The 19,972-nt window shown below is 39.3% G+C and overlaps 2 protein-coding genes across 7 annotated transcripts in view; one reads left to right on the top strand and one right to left on the bottom strand.

Moving 5' to 3' along the window:
- Nucleotides 1-19,972, top strand: part of RUFY2 (RUN and FYVE domain containing 2) — a 176,031-nt gene that overhangs the window by 131,422 nt on the left and 24,637 nt on the right. The gene's annotated exons all lie outside the window — the stretch shown is intronic.
- The window catches only part of MYPN (myopalladin), a 125,008-nt gene continuing 107,592 nt past the window's right edge, over nucleotides 2,557-19,972 (bottom strand). For all 6 annotated transcript variants that reach the window (XM_050959286.1, XM_050959290.1, XM_050959289.1 and 3 more), the window contains 3 exons: nucleotides 16,754-16,919; nucleotides 12,220-12,353; nucleotides 2,557-7,501 (listed from right to left, as the gene is read on the bottom strand). In XM_050959286.1, the coding sequence (XP_050815243.1) occupies nucleotides 7,332-7,501; nucleotides 12,220-12,353; nucleotides 16,754-16,919 (470 nt within the window). In that variant the 3' untranslated portion in view covers nucleotides 2,557-7,331. The remainder of the gene's footprint in view (nucleotides 7,502-12,219; nucleotides 12,354-16,753; nucleotides 16,920-19,972) is intronic.

Here is a 19,972-nt window from a genome sequence, read left to right as displayed (position 1 = left end):
TTTTCTTATTCAGTAAGAATTTACAGAATAATCCCTTTTAATGTTCTAAAAGTATTGTATCCATTCTAGCACAGTAAGAAGTCCAGAAATTTATTAAGAACAATAAACATTGATTTATTGAAGAAACAGTCCATGTCCTCTACCCAGGTTTATCTTTAAACAGTTTGGTTTCAGCCACTCATCCTGGCATACTTTTTAAAAAATGCTTAAATACTTTATAAAGCAAAGATTAATAAAACTGCAAGAAAACATTGCTAAAAAAAACCAACACAGAACCCATGTACCATTTAATTTTTTTTACCAAATGGCATCATATAAATGATAGACTGTGTACGCAAATGTTTCTCCAAACTTGTAGTTTAGTCTTAAATCGTACAGAAAACTAGCATGCAAAATGTATGTTAATTCATACAGAAATATCTCAGTGACTACATGCTTTACTTCAAGGTGTAAGAAAGGCCTGATCACTCTGAATTGGTTTCCAACATTCAGCCATGCTCTACAGTCCAGTCATATTTTCAGCATTTCAGAATGATGACTTCAGTATTTTTCCAGATTTTACTGACTAACATTTAGAAAGCTTCATCACCATCCTAATAAAGGGATCATACTGTGCCATCAGTTTCTGAGCTGAACTCCCCATTGATTTTAATGGAGAACTCTGCTTAAAATGATGGTACAATGTGGCCCAAGATTTGAGTATGTTTTATACAATAAGTGGCTCTGTGTAGCTGTGATGGATTCAAGGGGGAAGTATGTTACCCCAGCAGTCAGGAGAAGGCAGGGTCCCATTTTTGCTCATGAAACTATACCTGAACTAATAATGTAGTGCTAAGACTATTGCATCTCAACTAACAGGCAGAGACTGATTGTATTCAGGCCATACAGTAATTGAGAAATATGGGAAAATAAGAGCAAAATCCAGAATAGTAAATATACTGGGGCATATCATGTTCTTAATTTACACCCATATCTGTAGCATCCAACTTCCTTCACTGTTGGCTTTAAACTTGCAATGTATTTCAAAGTCCCTGCGAAGTCTGTTAATAGGCTCCTTCACAAAAGTGTGTTGAACCAATCACAGTAAAAACCCACCTGAGGAAGAGCAAAATGCTGTAAAACCATCAGTATTGTGTGGATTGTATATTTGATTAACTCATTCTATTTCTCTGTGCTCACTACCAGATTGAGGGAGAAATGCTCTTAGCTGTGAAAGGGTTGGCAGGTCCAAAATTCTCCTCTGCACTGAAAGTCTGTAGAGGGAGCTTTCGGAGCCTCCTGCATGTCCTTGAGCCAAACTCTACAATGGTTCACTCATGGGAGTTCTAGGGGAAGTTGTCTGGGGTAGAGGATTAGCATGGCTAGCAGATCCACTGATTTCATGGATTGTCCAGTCCTAAACCTTCTGAGGCACAATGGACTTCAGCGGCTAGTAGAGTTCCTGGGTGGCCATAGGCTGAATGAGTGGCTCTGGCTGGAGGCTTGATCCTGCAAGGTGCTGAACACTCTAGTGGTGATTCAGACAGGCACTTAAGCATGTGTTTGAATTTAAGCATGCAAATAGTCCCATCAATTTTTTTTCATGTTAGTACTCAAGTTCCTGATATTATTATGCATATGCTTAACTGCTTGGCTTGATGGGGGCAAGAGTGCTTAGCACCTTGCAGAGTGAGCCTCTGGTGAGGATAGATTCCATCCTCTGTCTATCCGTGCACTGGTCCCCTGTGCAAAAGCCATTTGTTTAGACTTTGGTGGAGGGGATGAGAATTACACCTACAGAACAAGAGAACAAATTAAAACAAAAGCAAATTTAGCAAAAAGATTCACTCCCAGTTGAAATGTGTCCAATGCATTTATTTTTAAAAAAGACCACTGCTGTACTTCACAAAATTTCTGCTTGCTAGAAGAATGGCTAATAAACACTTGTCTATTTTTTAATATTTTATTATATAATAATATAAAAATAATATTTTAGGGTTTTCCTTCAAATGATTTAGGGCCTAGTCCTATGGTTATTCTGTGCATGGAGCCTCCACTGACATCATTGGCTCTCAAAAACAAGCCCTGAGGAGACTTGTGGTCTTGTTGCACACTTTTTTTTCCAACAATTAATTTCTCTGAAAACATGTCAAAGACACACTTTGATATGCACTCTGAAGCATTTATTTAAATGGGGTGAGGGACAATGCATTATTGAACAGTCAGGCTTTTTTTTTTTAAGTATATTTAAAATATATTTTGAAACCTCTATGTTAACTCTTTCTTCCCATTGAGGATGACTTTGAATCATTAAACCAAAATAATAATAATAATAAAAAATCCATTTAAATCAAGAAAAAAGGTAAAATATTTTAAAGCTCAAAGTGAACATTTTCCTGTTGGAATTAATAAGGCAATTAACAATGAATCACTTGTTCAGTATTTAATTTAACAGATTAAAGTATTTCATTAGATTGTCTTTTATATATTTGCTCAGGTACTGTTTTTAGTGGGTATCAGAGGTCACTTTTCAGAGACTATTTTAATGCTTCTGTCATTAACAGCAGAATTGTTCTGTTTTTGCAGTACTTCTATTACTATTAACAGTTGCAAGTAGCAATTATTTACAGTCAGGAAAAGACTGCACATGTTGGCTCAAATTTTCCGAAGTATGTGCCCTATTTTGCCCTCCACGCTTGCCCACACCAGGCATTCAAAAACTGTTTTTAGTCCTTGCTTTCAGAGACAAGAAAGCCCAGTCCAGTTCTCCTTAGCCTGGGCAAGGCTGCTAGGAATTGGATCTACAGGTTTGACATATTTACTGTTTTCAAAGCAAAGATGCAATACTTGTGCTTTCTAGAATTCTGAACAAAAACACCGTCACTTGAACTACCCTCTGAAATACCCTGAGCCTGTGTGTTAACATGTGTGAAACTATAAGGCTGAAAAGGAACCAGAAGGCAAATAAAGCTACAAATGTATGAATTTAGAAATATTAAATTATTTAACATATACAATTTTCAAGTCACTACATTTAATTGGTGCAAAATTCTACTTAGATGATGGACATTTAGATGATAACTTACTGACTTCATGGATTCTGGCATGGATTTTTTTGTGTTGGCCTCTACTGAATAAGACAACAGGATGCCTTTTTTGTGCAAGGTCAAATTAGTTATTGTTCATTAAATAAAATAAAACAAAACAATGAAACACTGAGCAAGCTGTTCAGGAAGAAAGCACAATCACAGAATCTCTAATGCTTCTTGACATCATATCATTACATAAAGCCATTCTTAACATAATATTAACTTCTCAAATGGACATCACACAAGTTATGTGATAATTCACTATTGCCCTCTGCTGCATACATAAATCTACTTAGTTTTTCCTCATCTTTTTCAATAGTCACCAACACACATGATGTCTTATGCCTTTCTCTACAAAGGTTTCATTATGATGAGCAGAGTGAGATCTATTAGCATTAATATCTATGCACCTGAACTTCCTTTTTATATTCCCATATTGGATTCAGTATAAGCGGAACAGAAGGATTCTGTAGTTATTAACAATACTGGAAATTAATTTCTTGTTTCTTAACAAGAATTAATCTATTTGGTAAAGCTCTCATCTTTTTTGATACAAGTTACTTATACTGGACAAAATTTTGTCGTCTTTCACGTAGCAAAATTCCCATTTAAATTAATAGGAAACTTGTTGGACTATGGGCAACATAATTTGATCTACAGAGACTTCTGCAAGTTTAGGATCAGATTCTGATCTCATTTATTTCATGTACATTGAAGTATCTCCATTGACTTCAGTGTTCAGTGTATGTTGGTGTGAATGAGATCATGATCCTTAGTTAGTAAATAAGAGTGAAAGACAATGTTGTCAGCTGCCAGTATTCGACTGCCAGATTTTGGGGACCTAGTTTGGTTTAACCCAGGGGTCGGCAACTTTTTAGAAGTGGTGTGCTGAGTCTTCATTTATTCACTCTGATTTAAGGTTTCACGTGCCAGTAATACATTTTAACGTTTTTAGAAGGTCTCTGTCTATGTCTATAATATATAAACCAACTATTGTTGTATGTAAAGTAAATAAGGTTTTTAAAATGTTTAAGAAGCTTCATTTAAAATTAAATTAAAATGCAGAGCCCCCCAGACTGGTGGCCAGGACCCGGACAGTGTGAGTGCAACTGAAAATCAGCTCGCATGCCACAGGTTGCCTACCCCTGGTCTAACCTCTGACAATGGGAGGTATTAGGAACCTGTTCTTGAATGACCAAGGATCAACCCTTCATTCATCTGCCTCCTTTACAATACTTCTTCCAGCAAGTCTTTAATAATACTTGCCTCTCTTCCCCACTGCAAAAGAACAGAGGCTATGTTTTGGAAAATATTGCATCTCTTGACCTTCAGCCTACCTGTCATGGGTAGGGTGACCAGATGTCATGATTTCATAGAGAGAGTCCCGATTTTTGGGGCTTTTTCTTATATAGCCTCCTATTACCCCCCACCCCGTGTCCTGATTTTTCACACTTGCTGTCTGGTCACCCTAGTCATGGGTGTGAATCACCTCTCACTTGTGGTGATGTAAATCAAGAAAGATTACAGTGAAGTAAATGGAATTACAATGGTGTAAAACTGGCATAAGGGAGAAGAGATTCAGGCCACCTGTTTGGTCTGTGTTTTTTTGTGTTTTAATTTACATTGTAAGTTCTTTGGGGTGGGAATCACATCTTTCTCTGAATTGGTAAAGCTGTGGGAACATCTACTGCTGTCAGTAATACTAGTAAGTACAATATTAGCACCTATAATAAAATATCTTTATGGTATGATATTTATATGTACTAACAAGTTGAACATACTGCTTTCCCTGTCTTTCAAACTATGCATAGAATGCAGGTAACATGATTGCTCTTGGACCTACTACCTAATAAAGGAGGATTCATTCATTTCTTCTCAACCTGAAACGTTTGTGCAGATTTAATTTCTTAGTTTATATTATTTAATAACTTAGTCTATATATTTAGGCTTGAAAGGGTTAGATTTTTATCAATAAATATTGATTTCACCATACACAGACTGGCAAAAAAAAATTTCCATTGATAACTGAAGTTTACATAAGGCAAAGTAAAAAAAAAAAAAAAAAAAATGCTGCTTGAGATACTTTGTACATGTTGACAGTTTGTATTTCAAAAGCTTTAACTTTTTGAATCTTAACGTATTGTCATCAAGCAATTATCGTCTGAGCCTCCTCGCCCCGATTTTCTGCAACTGTGAACATTTAAATTGATATAAATGCTTAAAACTCATAATTTTGTGCAACTGTGGAAATTTAAATGAATACAATTTTTTAAAATGCTTAACTATACATTATCCATTGAAATCATAAAAAAAATCAAATTCTGTCAAGCCTAAAGATATTCAGTAAAGTTTCTGACAGTGCACTATAGCTTGATTATTTCTATGTATATAAAGTGCTACAATTGCTGTAGAATTTTGTTAGATCAAAATCTGCTTTTTATTTACACTGCTGAAATAGTGGGAGGTTTCAGAGTTGTAGATGGGCGCAGAATTTGGCCTTTCTTAAAAAAGAAATCCATAAACTGCATTAATTTAAATTATAAAATCCAATTATTTTCTTTTTAGAAACATTACTAGGAAATACACCATCACCACATCTTCACTTGATCTGAATCCTAGATGGCTCTCAGATAGGTCGCTTTCAAATCTAACCTATGTGTTACTAACAGTGAAACACTGTGTATCTCCTTCCCAATGTCTTAATATACCCAGTGCCCCATTAACTCTTATGCCTTTATATTTTCATATTTAGTGCATGTACACTTCTAATGTAGGCACATTTTATTTTCAATGGTAATTTTTTTTTAAAAAAAGTGTAGTTTCTCCTTGCTTTAACCTTTCTTTCTTTCTCTGAATTTAGTACCTTTTTTTAAAACTGTGAAAAAGCACTGAATTGCAAAGCAAGCCAAATAAGACCTAAAATTACAGCATCTGTAAATGTGATGTTTAAGCCCCTGTATGATTCTAATTAGGACCCCATGGCTGTCCCTGATCAGGTTTAAAGTAGTGAGTTAGAACTGCTGAAAATAAAGTCCAAATCATGTGCAGGAAATCATAATATACATTCCTAACCTCTAACCATTGGGGTCAGAAGGTTGTCAATAAAATTATGTAAAAGAGAAATATACTGAAAGTGTTTGTTTAGTGCTGTTATTAAATATCCTTTGTTATAGACCCCTATAGCATTCCCTGGTTTACCAACTATTTATCAGGATACAAAACTTACTTTAGTTGTTTATACTAACCACTGTGTTTCTTAAATATTATAACCTTCTATGCATGTTACAGATATATTTTCCCCTGTTTTAATAGTAGGAACTCTACCTGTGATTACGTTTTCTAAATGATCCCGAAAGAAGTTTTAATTGCACCAGGCCACAGTTTAGTCAGTTTAGCAAAAGAGCCATATGATGTGCTTTTTTTTTTGTCAAGGCATGTCAAAAACTCATGTGGAAAGAGACTTGAATTTAAAAATCATAAAGTTATAAGAACAGTACTCTGTGTTTAAAATCAGGGAGTCACTGAAACTGAGGAGGAACAAATATGAAGCATACATGGAAATATACAGTAGTTTCAGCTGTGATCTCTACAGTATGTGCCTCATACAATATAGGATGTTTAGTTTCATGTGTTAATGTCCTAAGCACATGCCTTATATTTTACTGTATGTTTCAAAACACCATAAGTACACACGGCATGGTTTGTACACACACACACAAATATAAATATATACTGTATATAGCTGTACCTCCATGAAATGCTATGTTTATATAGTCTTATCTACTATGATCACGTACAAAAATTATGTTCCAACTTCTTTTCTTTTTCTTATGCAAATCCTTTTAGGATTACATTCAAAGTCACATTCTTTATTCTCTATCACAGTGTCAGTCCTTTCATTGGCAGTATCCAGTTAAACACCACAAATTCTTAACTTTGTTTGTTACAGGAGCTTTAACCGAAGCATTAAAAAGTGGTGTTGATTTTTAAGTGCTAAAACTATGTCTCTTCACTCTGAGATTCTCAGAAAAAGACTTAGTACTGAACTTTTTGCGCTACATTCTATACCACAATCATACTGGAGTAAAATACAAGGCAGCATCTTGTACAATATGTAACTTGCAGCAATTCCAGCAGCAGAACACTTACTAAAAACAAGTTGCTTGTAAACCTTGAGTCTCTTGGTTTGTACCTTCTCGCTCTTTTTTTATTATTATTATTATAGTTTAATATTTCTGTGGGTATAATTGGAACTGTAGGTTTTTAAAGTTCTTCACTTTCCACCACGCTCTGGGATGGGGATGAAAACAACTTTGGACTTTCAACAGCTGAAAAGGCAGAAAAAATGTCGAGTCCTTGACCAGTGAGGTTTGCATACCGGCCACTACTAGGTCGAAACTTTATTGGTAGTGGTATCTGTTGGTGCCATTGGGCTGAAGAAACAAAAACAATGAAGAGAAAACATAATTCTAAGTCAAGTCCACATTTATTTTAACATATATCTAAAAAGCCAATGGAAATTTTCACACCCATTTGGAAAGTGCTGCTTTCCACGTTTCTAAATGGGAACCCCTCTCAAGTCCTTTTAAAAAAAACAACAAAAAAAAACCCTATTACCAATGTTGGGTCTGTTCCTTTAGATATCCTCAAGTACAGTGTCTTACAATGATGCAAAGTCCTGTTGGAGCCAGTGGGTGAAATCCTGGCTCTACCGAATTCAATAGCAAAATTACCATTGACTACAATAGGATCAGGATTTCGCCCACTGAGCCTACTCATGGTTGTAAGCACTACAATCAATAGTAAGTTTGTGGATCAGCAAATAGACAGCAACAAAACCAGAAATCTCCCTCAGCAGTGATTTCCATCCCAGTTCCTCCCCCCAAAACCTCCACACAAAAAAAATCCTTCCCAATTTTTTGAAGATAGATAATTCTGACTTTGGTCCATCTCTAATTTTCATTGCAGCTACTTTAGGTGACTGATTATGAACAAATTATCAATTTGTTAATCAAGTTATTAAGCAAAATAAAAGGAAATATATTGCTTTATGTAATTATAAATCTAGTTGCTAACAGTTAATTAGATTCAGTGATATTAAAATACACATACAGCTTGTACTTGCACATTTAAAAGTAACATTGAACTTTTTTGAAGTTAATAATACTATAACAATGTAGTTCTCAAACCACTTTACACAGCCTCTTTCAACACCTTAATAAGACTCTACTTTTGTGTACAAAACCTCCCATTTTGCACACATGTGACAAACATCTTTCTAACAGAAATCATTTGTGTATCTGTGTGCTAGTTGGATGCACAAATTCAAGAGTCGGTGTGCAGCTTTGAAACCCATTTGGAAAAAGTGTCCTTTAAAAAGCAGATTCATCTTAAATTTTGACATGTAGTTTATTCCATATCTGACAAATGCAATATCTAAAGACTTTATAATCAATCATTTCATATTCAAACATCATAGGGATTTTTAGGGTATAACAGACAATTGGCAGATATAATCAACACTTTTCTATTAGAAAAACAAAGCGGCTAATCACGGGAGAGATGCTTGGGTCCACTGTAAGAGTTTTCTTTGTAAATAAATAAAAGAATAATAAAATCAATAAAAAGATTTACAGGAAATTGGGGCAGAGTTGTAGAATGGATGATTTCTGGGATACGTAAGAACACAGTAAATATTTAGGCTGCAGCATTGTAGTAGCTGGATGAGCAGCACTATGTGGGACACCTGTAAATGACTGTTAGACAAGAGTAGAATCCTTAAATCCCTTTTCTGCACTGAACTTTAACTCTAGCCTTTAAGATTCAGACTGTTTTGGATAAACAGCCTTTTCTTTCTCCCGGTCTCAAACAGGTTTCTTCCCAGATGATACCCTTTGTGTTTGATTATACATATTTTTTTCTTTAAAATTTGAGGTTCACTGAATTGGAGACACTGAAGCTGGAGAAGACTATTAACTATCAGACCCACCTGACACTGCAGGACTGTCCTCTTCTCGGTTTGTTCTAGCTTAGTTCTAAATGGCACAAATGATGAGGCTTTTGTCACTTCCCTTGGCAGATTTTCCACGGAGTCTCTTAGAAAATTGTTTTCTGATACTCAGTCCAAATTTTCTTATGTCATTTCTCTTAATTGGACCACCTAAACAATTCCATTCTATTCTTATGGTTTGAACTCTTTAGGTGTCTGCTATTTATATTTCCTTCAAAATATGGGAAGCTTAAATAAATGTATTTAAATCTTTTTTAAATATTCCAATCTCTCTCTGGCTCCTTATGTCTATCATCAAGCATTAATAAAGTATAAAATGCAATTCTCCATAAGCCCACTGAATGGCAGAAACTGACAAGGATGTGGACTAATTCCATGGCACTGGCAGCTTGCCTGTTTTCTTTTTTTTCCAGCTACCATAGTCTAGTAATTCCTTTTAAAATGTAGATTAAAAGGATTGAGAATTCTCAGCTTGTGGCTAATGCTGCAGAGAAACGGTCTACGAAGTGTATGGGAGCTATCTTATTACACAGTTTAGGCATTCAGGATAAACGTTTTTTAATACCTTACCAGCTACAGATAATGGCTATGCTATTATTACAATAGGCATTCACTTTCGTCTAAGGGTTCATAGCTGCTAAATATCATAGTTTCAGACAGAGTGTTTTATGCCAGATGAACTGTGCATGGTGGCTCTATATGCTTTTGTGGAAGCATACAAAGTGGTTGATAAATCAAATGAAATGCTCAGATACCTACGTGTAGAAAAGACTATTAGTGAACAAACAAATTTTGAAAGACCAGAATTTGCACCTAATCTTACATTCAAGATTTTCTTTTCTAACTCGATCAAAATGAATGAATTTATAACAAAGACATGGAGGAAAAAAGGAGGGTGCTGGACTGCTAAAGACTAAAGGAGCCTTTTAGCATTAAGTCACTGACTTCAACAGAGGCCAGATTGATTTTATTGCCAAGGTTGTTCAGTGGCCTAATCAGTTTTTAGAGTACTTGCCATGGAGCTCTAATGGTTGCATCCCTGCCATCTTCTACTGGACATTTTCATAAAGCCAAGACAGACTTTTTTTTTAATATGGACTGCAACTCTGATAGAAAAATACACCAATTTTATTCAGTTCCTTCGGCTTCTCAAATTGTTCTAGCCTGAGAACTGCGTAATTCTCACTTGCCTAAATGGAAAACTGACTAATAAAATCTGAGAGATCTAGACAATGGAGAAAAGGGCCATGCTCAGAAAGAATGAACATTGCTGCTTGACTCAATGATTTCATTTAATTATATATGCAGAAAGTAACCTTATGGTTCCAAAACCTGTTTCCATTGGAAATTTCTCTCCATAAATGTATATCTTAGAAGTCTCTAATGTTTATGCAGGTAATTGATTATATTTGTGCTGATCCTGTCCCCAAATGAAATCAGTGGAAATGGAGTGGAAATGGAGTGTATCTGACTTCCTTTTTTTATCTCTGTATTGTTTATTGCACATCTTGCAGTAAAACCTGATTAAAAAAATTTTCTTGTGAAGTTATTTAGTAAATTGCATGTAACATTGTTTATTAAATTGCATGTATATCAGGTCATTAATTGAGATGCAATGAGATCTTTGTTTGTTTCATATAAAAATGTCACATTTACCTTGCTATATATTATGAAATTACACTATAAATGAATTAACTGAAGAACAAAAAATGGTTTATTAGGGTCTGACATATGGCAGGGGTGGGCAAACTACAGCCCATGGGCCGCTTCTGGCACATCGGATGGTTTTTATCCAGCCGTCAAGCTCTGTCCAGGGAACGGGGTCGGGGGCTTGCCCCACTCTGCCTGCCTGGTGATCCCCAGCCCTCAACTCATAATTCCACCATCTTCCAGCATGCGCAGAGCCACACTGCACAGGTGTGACTTCACTGCGCTGTTTCTGGGATTGAAACCCCATCCTTACATGGCAGCCCCATTTATGTGGCAGTGCACCCAATCCCCTCCTGGTCTCCTACGGCCCCATCCTTAAGAGCCTTGAAACCACCCAGGGGCTGCACCTGTCCCAGCTAGGATGCCTCCGTCCATGGTAGTGCCTGGTACAGCCTCCTTGGTGTCACTGCCGGCAGGGCCCCTAGGAATCCCCGGTACCTCCCCTGTAGAGTCCCCCCCCCATGCCACACCCCATGAGTCCCACCTCGGTAACATCCTTTATAGAGACACACACACACATCCCCACCCATGCTATACCCCATAGAATCCCCCTCTGCAATCAAGCATTCATGGCTCCCCATACAATTTTCATAGCCAGATGTGGCCCTCAGGCCAAAAAGTTTGCTCACCCCTGACCTATGTCTGCTTATCCTGGTGTAAGAGGCGATGCATAGCTTTGCTTCCTCAGAAGGAACTGTTTATTATTATTTATTTGTATTATGGTAGTGCCTAGAGGCCCTAAGAGAAATCAGGAGCCCATTGTAACTACGCATTGTACAAAAATGTAGCAAGACAAGTCTCTGCTCCAAGATTTTTATAGTAAAAATAAACAGGACAGAGGAAGTATTATCCCCATTTTACAGATGGGGAACTGAGAAACAGATTGTTTAAGTGATTTGCCCAAGGCACCCAGGTTGCAGTAGCGCTGGGAAGTGAACCCAGATCTCCAGAGTCTGGTGCACAGCTCCTGCTCTATCTCTCACCTGCATCCAAGTTGTGATGCAAGAGTGCTAATATGGCCATGCAAGGTGTGTGTGGTTCTTACTCCACTTTGTGGCCATATTAGGCTGCTAACATACTGTGACCCTATAAAAGCAGCAAAGAATCCTGTGGCACCTTATAGACTAACTGACGTTTTGGAGCATGAGCTTTCGTGGGTGAATACCCACTTCGTATTCACCCACGAAAGCTCATGCTCCAAAACGTCTGTTAGTCTATAAGGTGCCACAGGATTCTTTGCTGCTTTTACAGATCCAGACTAACACAGCTACCCCTCTGATACCTGTGACCCTATACTAATAATGGGTCTATTCAATTGTCATCAATGTCAATGAAAAGATTTCAGCAAGAACTGCAAAGTATAAGAAGAACCGAACCACGTAAGTTTTTTTTTGCTTTGTTTTAATTAGCAGTTAATAATAGGACACCTACCATATATATCAAGTCTAGCAGTGCATGAAACAATACCAGCTTCATTTTTCGCGGACAGAGTGTACCAACCAGCATCTACTTTCTTGGCAGGTTGAATCAAAAGGCATACGTATCCTGTTGTGTCTTGATGCATACTGGAAAAATAAGTGTACAGAATTAGTATTTCTCAAGTGTGCATCTGCTGTCTAGGTTTAACATCACATAGATTAAATAAATACTAAATCATAGTCTTAGAGTGCAGCTTTACTCTGAAGGCCTCTATAAAAGCAGCAACTTCATACTCAACACATCTGCTCCTTGCATGTTCTTGGAGTCTGATCTGTTCATTCTAGTGATTCAAATATTTGTTTACTCCTCTCAGCCCTGCAGAGCCATCACAACTGTGGGCTTGTCTACACTACCGTGCGAGGTCGATCTAAGATACAAAACTTCTGCTATGTGAATAGCGTAGCTGAAGTTGACATACTTAGATCTACTTACTGCGGTGTCTTAATTGCGATAAGTCGACGGCTGACACTCTTCCGTTGACTCTGCTTATGCTTCTTATTCTGGTGGAGTACCAGAGTCAATGGGAGAGCGCTCAGCAGTTGATTTAACGCATCTATACTAGACGTGATAAATCAACCCCCGCTGGATTGATCGCTACCCACTGATCCAGCGAATAGTGTAGACAAGCCCTAAGAGAGAGTTAGCTGGATTTTATTCTTTATTATGCATCAGCTATAGAATTGTTAGTAAGTTCCAATTAGTTATACCTGTGCAAACCCATTTAAAACAGTTGTAAAGTATTTATTTTTCTAATGCAGAAACTAGAGATGCAATATATGAAATGGCAGCAAAATTATAATATTAATCCTGGAGGAAAACATTCATAAAGGTAGTAATTAGAGCTGGTTGGAAATTTTGCTGTAAAATGTTTTTTCTGTTGGAAAATGCAGATTCAGTAAAATTGAAATGTTCCAGGGGAATTATTGATTTCAGCAAAAGCCCAGTGGAAACCTGCCTGGTTTCCTGCAAACTTGCCCACCTCTCCAGGTTCTCAGCAGCTCACAAGGCAGGATGTCATGGACTGGGATGAATTTGCACTCTGGGCTGCTCTCCTCTCATCACCCTGGACGTTTCCCTCTTCTCCCCCTCTCCTCTCCTATTATCAGCCCTGGAGTGTCCCTTCCCCCCAGCAACAGCAATGGCAGACAGGAAAAACAAGGATAGGCAGCAATGACATATTTCCAAATGGGAATATTCAGTTTCTCAGGAAAATCTGAGATTCACAGTTTTGTTCTGATCCAGAATGAAACAAAATCTCAAACCTTCTGAATTTCCCAGGTGATGGAAATTCCATTTTCTGGCCAGCTCCCATAGGAACAGTATTCCTAAAGGGTAACAATCACTGTTGTTCAATTACCCCACTTAACTCACCCATACGGGCTATGCTGATGTACAAGGGACACATTAGCTGTGTAACAGGTTACCTGCATACCCTCTTCCCATTGCAGAAAGGGTCTCCTGGCCTCATGCAGGCCAGCATAAAAGATAAGCTTGCTGCAAGAGGGGGATGAGCCAGGGAAAAGGACTGACATTTTATGTTCATGTGGATCCAGGCATCTTAACACTGCACAGGTGGTACTGAAGGGCTGGGGTTGGATTTATGATAGGCTGAAATAGCAGCTGTGTAGGGCAGGCCTCGCAGAGCAGTCCCACAGATTGGACAAATACTCAGACTTCCTGTGGATGTTGAGAATTTCTCCCAAATTAATTAAAAATGAGGCAAACCAGGACAGAGCTCCATCCTGTTTTTAACTATTTAGCAGAATAACCAGCAGGGAGCCAATGACTCCATGTTGAACTAATAGACTGTGAATCTAATTCAAACATTATATTGACTAACAGATTTACAGACGAGTAGGAATGGTGGCAAAGAAATAATAAAATATAATTAATTTCTAAGCTAAACAAAGTCAAGGAAATATTTTATAGCAAATTTTCTTTATTCAGCTAGAATGCAGTGATGTATTTGAGCCAAAATGCTGGATTCCAAACACTTCTGAGTTTTAGAAATGTGGACTGAAATCTGTACCTGGGCTTGCGCCCAAATCTTTCATGTGCTAAACTGGAACTCTGGATCTGAACTTCAAGGTATTAAAAAATCATAATCTGAATATTCTGGTATTGGGCCCATCTGTACTAAAAAGTGAATGCATGAAAAAATTATCTTGTCTGAGAGAAAATTAGCTGCTATTGCCCACAAAAAAAATACAAGGCTTCAAAACCAGCACTTGTTACAAGCCCAAGCCTATTTGCTGATGCTGAGTTTATCTGATGGTGGATTTAATGTCTGACACAGCCACTTTTATGCTCACTTAAAAAAAAAATTAAGCAGATACTTAATGCAAATTTTCTTGTCACTGTATGAATAATGAACATTATTTTAAAATCTACAATATAAAATTGAACCTTTACTTGTCTGCACTCTTCAAACCTTGGGGAAATTAAAGTTTCTAGAATTTTATTGGCAAAAAAAAAACTGCAATTGTGCTTTGCAGAGTTTTTGTTTTAAGGAAGAGGAAAATAATTATTCTATCTGCAGCACTGATGAGATCTCTGCTAGGAATCTTAATATCAAAGATACTAACTACTTGGAAGAAATCCAAAGAGGGAACAATATCAGTTAGAAGGCTGGAGGGATTCCCCATGAGGAATGATTTAAAAGTTAATTATGCTTAGGAATAACTAAGAGGTAGGGTGACCAGATGTCCTGATTTTATAGGAACAGTCCCGATTTTTGGGTCTTTTTTTCTTATATAGGCTCCTATTACCGCTCCCACCCCCATCTCGATTTTTCACATTTACTGTCTGGTCACCCTACTAAGAGGGGACAGAACTGGCTATGACTATGTGGAAGGTGTTTAATGCCAAAGGCCAAATTCTGGAACAGTATTGCTGGGCCACAAAAATGGAAGCATATTAATGCTGCAGACTAGTAGTGTGTCTCTGTATTAAGGGAGGAGTATTCCTGTCCAGAGCAGGAATAAATCTGCACCAAGGATTGGAGTGTGGATAGATGCCAGTTTGGGGGCAAGGAGTTTGTGCACTCAAACATGGAGACCACACTTCTTGACTGCTAGATACTGCCCTGCTAATCCCTTCTGTGGCAGGACCTACAGAACTCTCCTCTGAGTTCTGGGAGAGATCAAATCTGGGTTGCCACCTTCTGCCTCTTATCCTTCCACTTCTAGTTGCAGATTCTGGAGTCCTCCGCTGCATGCTAGCCAGGCAGTATTTGGGGAACATGAATGAAGAGGCATTATTTAGGGTGGAAAAGGGCAGAATGTGTATGTAACTGCAAGTAATGGGATGAAATAAATAAATAACTTCATGAAAAGGAGATCCATTAGGCTGTGGACTAGTGTCTTAAGGGAAGGGGTGGAAGCCCCATCTCTTGGGATATTTAAAACTAGACTGAACAAGGCAGTGGCTATAATATACTGTACAGTACATTCCTAGGTTGGTAGCTGGGTGAGCAATAAGACAGGACCTATATGGTTTTCCACCTCTGACTTCTGTGATTATAATGAGCTCGACTTTCTTATTTATGCCTACAATGTATTGTATTACATTTTAGTCCACTATGTAAACTGAGCTGTAGCTCACTTGTGATTTTCATATTTTGTATAATAATTGACTATACTCTTAAAAGTTAAATCAAATATTTCCCTCTTATCCTAGAATGAGATATTGTTTTAAAAATCCTCTTAATAAAGGTCCATTATCATTTATGATTTCCCCCCAAATCTACCAGTAAAAAGGCAATTTGAAAGATTAAATGACCATTGCAATGTTGGATCCTAGCAGCACTTTACTCACAGCTCAGCCAGCTGATCTCTTTTAAGTTTAGTTTTAAAAGCAAAACGGACATAAATATAAAAGAGAAGCTCATCTTTAAATACAAAATTATATTGTTAAATTGAAAAGCTTATGGCAGTGAAGTGCTGATGCCTATATTGGTAGGATGCACTGAGCAGCAGGCACAATGAAGGTGATGAAGAACTGAGAGGCAAGGGGGATGAAATTCATCCTGGTACAAAGGCACAGTTCAAGGTACTTCTTAAACCCTTCAAGGATGGATTATGTATTGCCAGAAAGGCAAATACGTGTTTTGCAACTGGCCCCATGTAGCAGAGGACTGTGTTGTGGTCAGTATGGGAAGGGGCAATAGGATCTGTGGTGATAAAGTATAAATAACATACTACGCAAGTGGCCCAAAACTACTTTCACCACTATACTAGTCTATTGGCTGGAGCAGTGGCTGTGGGGTGAAGGGAGCTGTGCTGCACTTCTGCACCCGGATCCCAAATTGGGGAAGTGGATTTCATTCCCTTATCCTTCATACTAAAGACCAGTTCCTTAGGCTTTAAGTGGGTGAAATAAATTTCATCTAGCGAGAGGACAAAACCTGCTCTGACAACAAAACTTTCATGCCAACAATCAGCCCAGTCTCAAGGTGACATTAACTGTATGAATGACTGTACAATACCTCATCCTTTCTCTGTTTGCAGGGATGGTTTCATTGTCTTTCTTCCAGTAGAATATTGGTGGTGGCATTCCAATCACTCTGCCTTCTAATCTGACTGGGTGCCCTTCAGGCACGCCACAATTCTGTAACTTCTCCAGGAATGCTGGGGCTTTTTTGACTTCCTTTGCTGGAAAGGAGGAGGAAAAATTACTGTGCGTCGATGACTTTATTTAGTCTTTTGCACTGAACCATTTGGAAACCAACCGTCCAAAATGATTCCTATGACATCTTAGGCCTTGTCTACACTACCAAGTTTTGTCTCCAAAAACTGCCTTTTGTCAACCAAACAGTACGTGGGTACACATTGCACTGTGACTCTTGTTGGGAAAGATGCCCGGTTTTGGTGACTAAATACATCCACCTCAACGAGAGATTTACGTCTTTTTTCCTCTATGTGTTTCTCAACAAAGTGCCAGAGTAGACAACATGCTTGATTTCACCGCTTTAATTGGCTACCAGGAGGTGTCCCACAATGTCCATCATGACCGGCCTGGTCAGCGTTTTGAACTCCACTGCCCTGCAGTCAGGTAAACGACCATATGCCTCTCCCCCTTAGAAGCCCCGGGAATTTTTGAAATTCCATTTCCTGCCCGGCTCGGCGTGGAGAGGGCTCATCACATCTTCCCAGGTGACCTTCGTGGGTTATAGCACCAATCGCTCTCATGCTTGGACCACTGCAGAACTGTTGGCTCTGATCTCTATATGGGGAGAGGAGGCTGTGCAGTCCCAGCTGCACTTGAGCCATAGGAATTGGGATACCTACAGGCACATTTCTCGAAGCTTATACGAAAAAGGCTATGATCAGGATATGCTACAATGGAGAGCAAAGATAAAGGAGCTGAGGCAGGCGTACCATAAGGCGAGGGAGGCAAACCATCACTTCGGTGCTTCACCTAAGACCTGTTGGTTCTACAAGGAGCTGGATGCTATCCGTAGTGGCGACCCCACCTCCATCGCAAAGAGCCCCATGGGTACTTTAGAGGGAATGGAGGTGGCAGCAAGAGGACCTAACCTGGAGGATGAAGTTATTGATGAAGAGGTGGAGTTAGAGGAGGATGTGCAGCTCCCGGCGGGTTACCTGGTGGGGCAGGCAGCCAGGAACTGTTTCCCACTCCAGAGGTATTTAGCCAGTCTCAGCAGTAACTCTCCCGGGAGCAAGAAGCAGGAGATGAGATGCCTGGTAAGTGGCTATGGCTTGTACAGTGCGGAGGTGGGGTCAAAGTATAGAAATGTGGTAGGCTGGCTGTGTTTCTATGAGCTGGACATTTCCTGGTGTAGCTAATTGGCAAGGCAGAATAATGTGTTGATGCACGCTGAGATCTCACAGGAATCCTCCACGGAGGTCTCCAGGAAAGCTTCCTGGAGGTACTCGGTAATCTTATGCCGAAGGTTCCGTGGCAGAGCAGCTTTGTTCCTTCCCCCATTGTAGGAAACTTTCCTGCACCATTCGGCAATCACTTCTGCAGGGATCAAAGTGGCAGACAGATGAGCAGCATAGGGAGCAGGGCAGAGGCCACAAGCATGGAGTAGATGTACCCTCATTTCCCTGCTTACCATTAGCAGTGAGATTTCTGCTAGAATGATCCCCATCTGTGGAAAAGTGCAGGAGAATTTTTTCCACAGAATGCTGCACCACAGCCCTTGCAGAGAGTGTGTGCTCTTTTCCCCATGTGGAGCACCCTCCGGCCCCCCAACACTTACCATGCTTTGGCTGTTTGCAGAGATGTGTGCCTGATTAGGGTCAGTGAGAAAGTGATTTCAATGTAATGATTGCAAAGATGTATATAACTGAAATGTGAATTTAACAATCCCGCTTCTGTGCATTGTCCCCTGTGCTTCACTAGATGTGGCCTTCAGGAACACCCCACACATCTTGGCTGAGCATCTTTGCCAGATAAGAAAGCACCCAAGACGCAGAAAAGACGACATGTTCCAGGAGGTCCTGCATTGCTCCAATGCAAGGAAAAGGGAACATCAGGAGTCCTGGGAAGCTGAACAGTGGGACAGAAAAGAGAATTAGGAGTTTAAGAACATTACTGAGAGGATGACTAAAGTAATGGAAGAGCAAAAGCAGATGCTGCAGTCCTTAGTAGTGCTGCAGACTGAGCAGATCCATGCTCGCCTTCTCCTACAGCACATTCAGAGCACTTTTTTCCATGCCCTCTCCCCCAACTCCACTCGCACATTCCCTTTCACTTTCTGGGAGTTCTTGGTTTCCCCTTCTCTCCACCCCCTCAAACAACTTTCACACTGATAGCTGAACCTACGCACAGTTGTGAAAGTCTGTCCTTCCCTGGTTTCTCATTTCCCAGCAGGCATCTGTGTGTTTCTGTGTGCTGTTTCTTGTTCAATAAAAGCAAAGTTTTTTTTTAAATGATGAATCACTTTTATTTTTTTTCTACAAATTCAGATTGCAGGCACTACCAATACATGCACAGGCATTATAATCGTTGTCTCACAGGAATATAAGGCCCAAAATGACACAATTGCTTCCTAGGAAAACTAACACGCTGTTAGAGATATACATTATTGGTGCTCATTGTCAAAGTGCTGCCTCAAAGCCTCCCTGAATCTAATTGCCTCCCTCGGGGCTCCTCTGACAGCCCCAGTATCTGGCTGCTCAAAATCAGCAGCCGAGTGGCCTGTTCTTATGCCTCAACGCTCCACCTATGAGCAAACCTTTCACCTTTAGCTTCACAGAGATTATGCAATGTCTAGCACGCCGCTATGAACATGGGAATATTATCCTCATTAAGGTCTAGCCTGCCATAAAGGCATCGCCAGCATGTCTTTAATCTGCCAAAGACACATTCAACAGTCATCCAGCACCTCTCAGCCTGTTGTTGAACCGCACCTTACTGCTGTCCAGGTGTCCCGTGTAAGGTTTCATGAGCCACAGCTGAAGGGGTACGCCGAGTCTCCCAGGATCACTATGGGCATTTCAACAACCCGCACTGTAATCTTCTGGTTTGGAAAGGAAGTCCCTGCGTGTAGCTTTCTGTCCAGGCCAGTGTTCAAGAAGATGCGTGTGTCATGTACCTTTCCAGACCACCCCACATTGATGTCAGTGAAACGCCCATGGTGATCCACAAGCACCTGCAACACTATGGAGAATTATTCCTTCCTATTGGTGTACTCTGTCACAAGGTGGTCTGGTGCCAAAATTGGAATATGTGTGCC

The sequence above is a fragment of the Gopherus flavomarginatus genome, chromosome 6 (assembly GCF_025201925.1).
Source record: "Gopherus flavomarginatus isolate rGopFla2 chromosome 6, rGopFla2.mat.asm, whole genome shotgun sequence".
Lineage (NCBI taxonomy): Eukaryota > Metazoa > Chordata > Testudines > Testudinidae > Gopherus > Gopherus flavomarginatus.
This window is presented reverse-complemented; position numbering and strand designations above follow the sequence as displayed.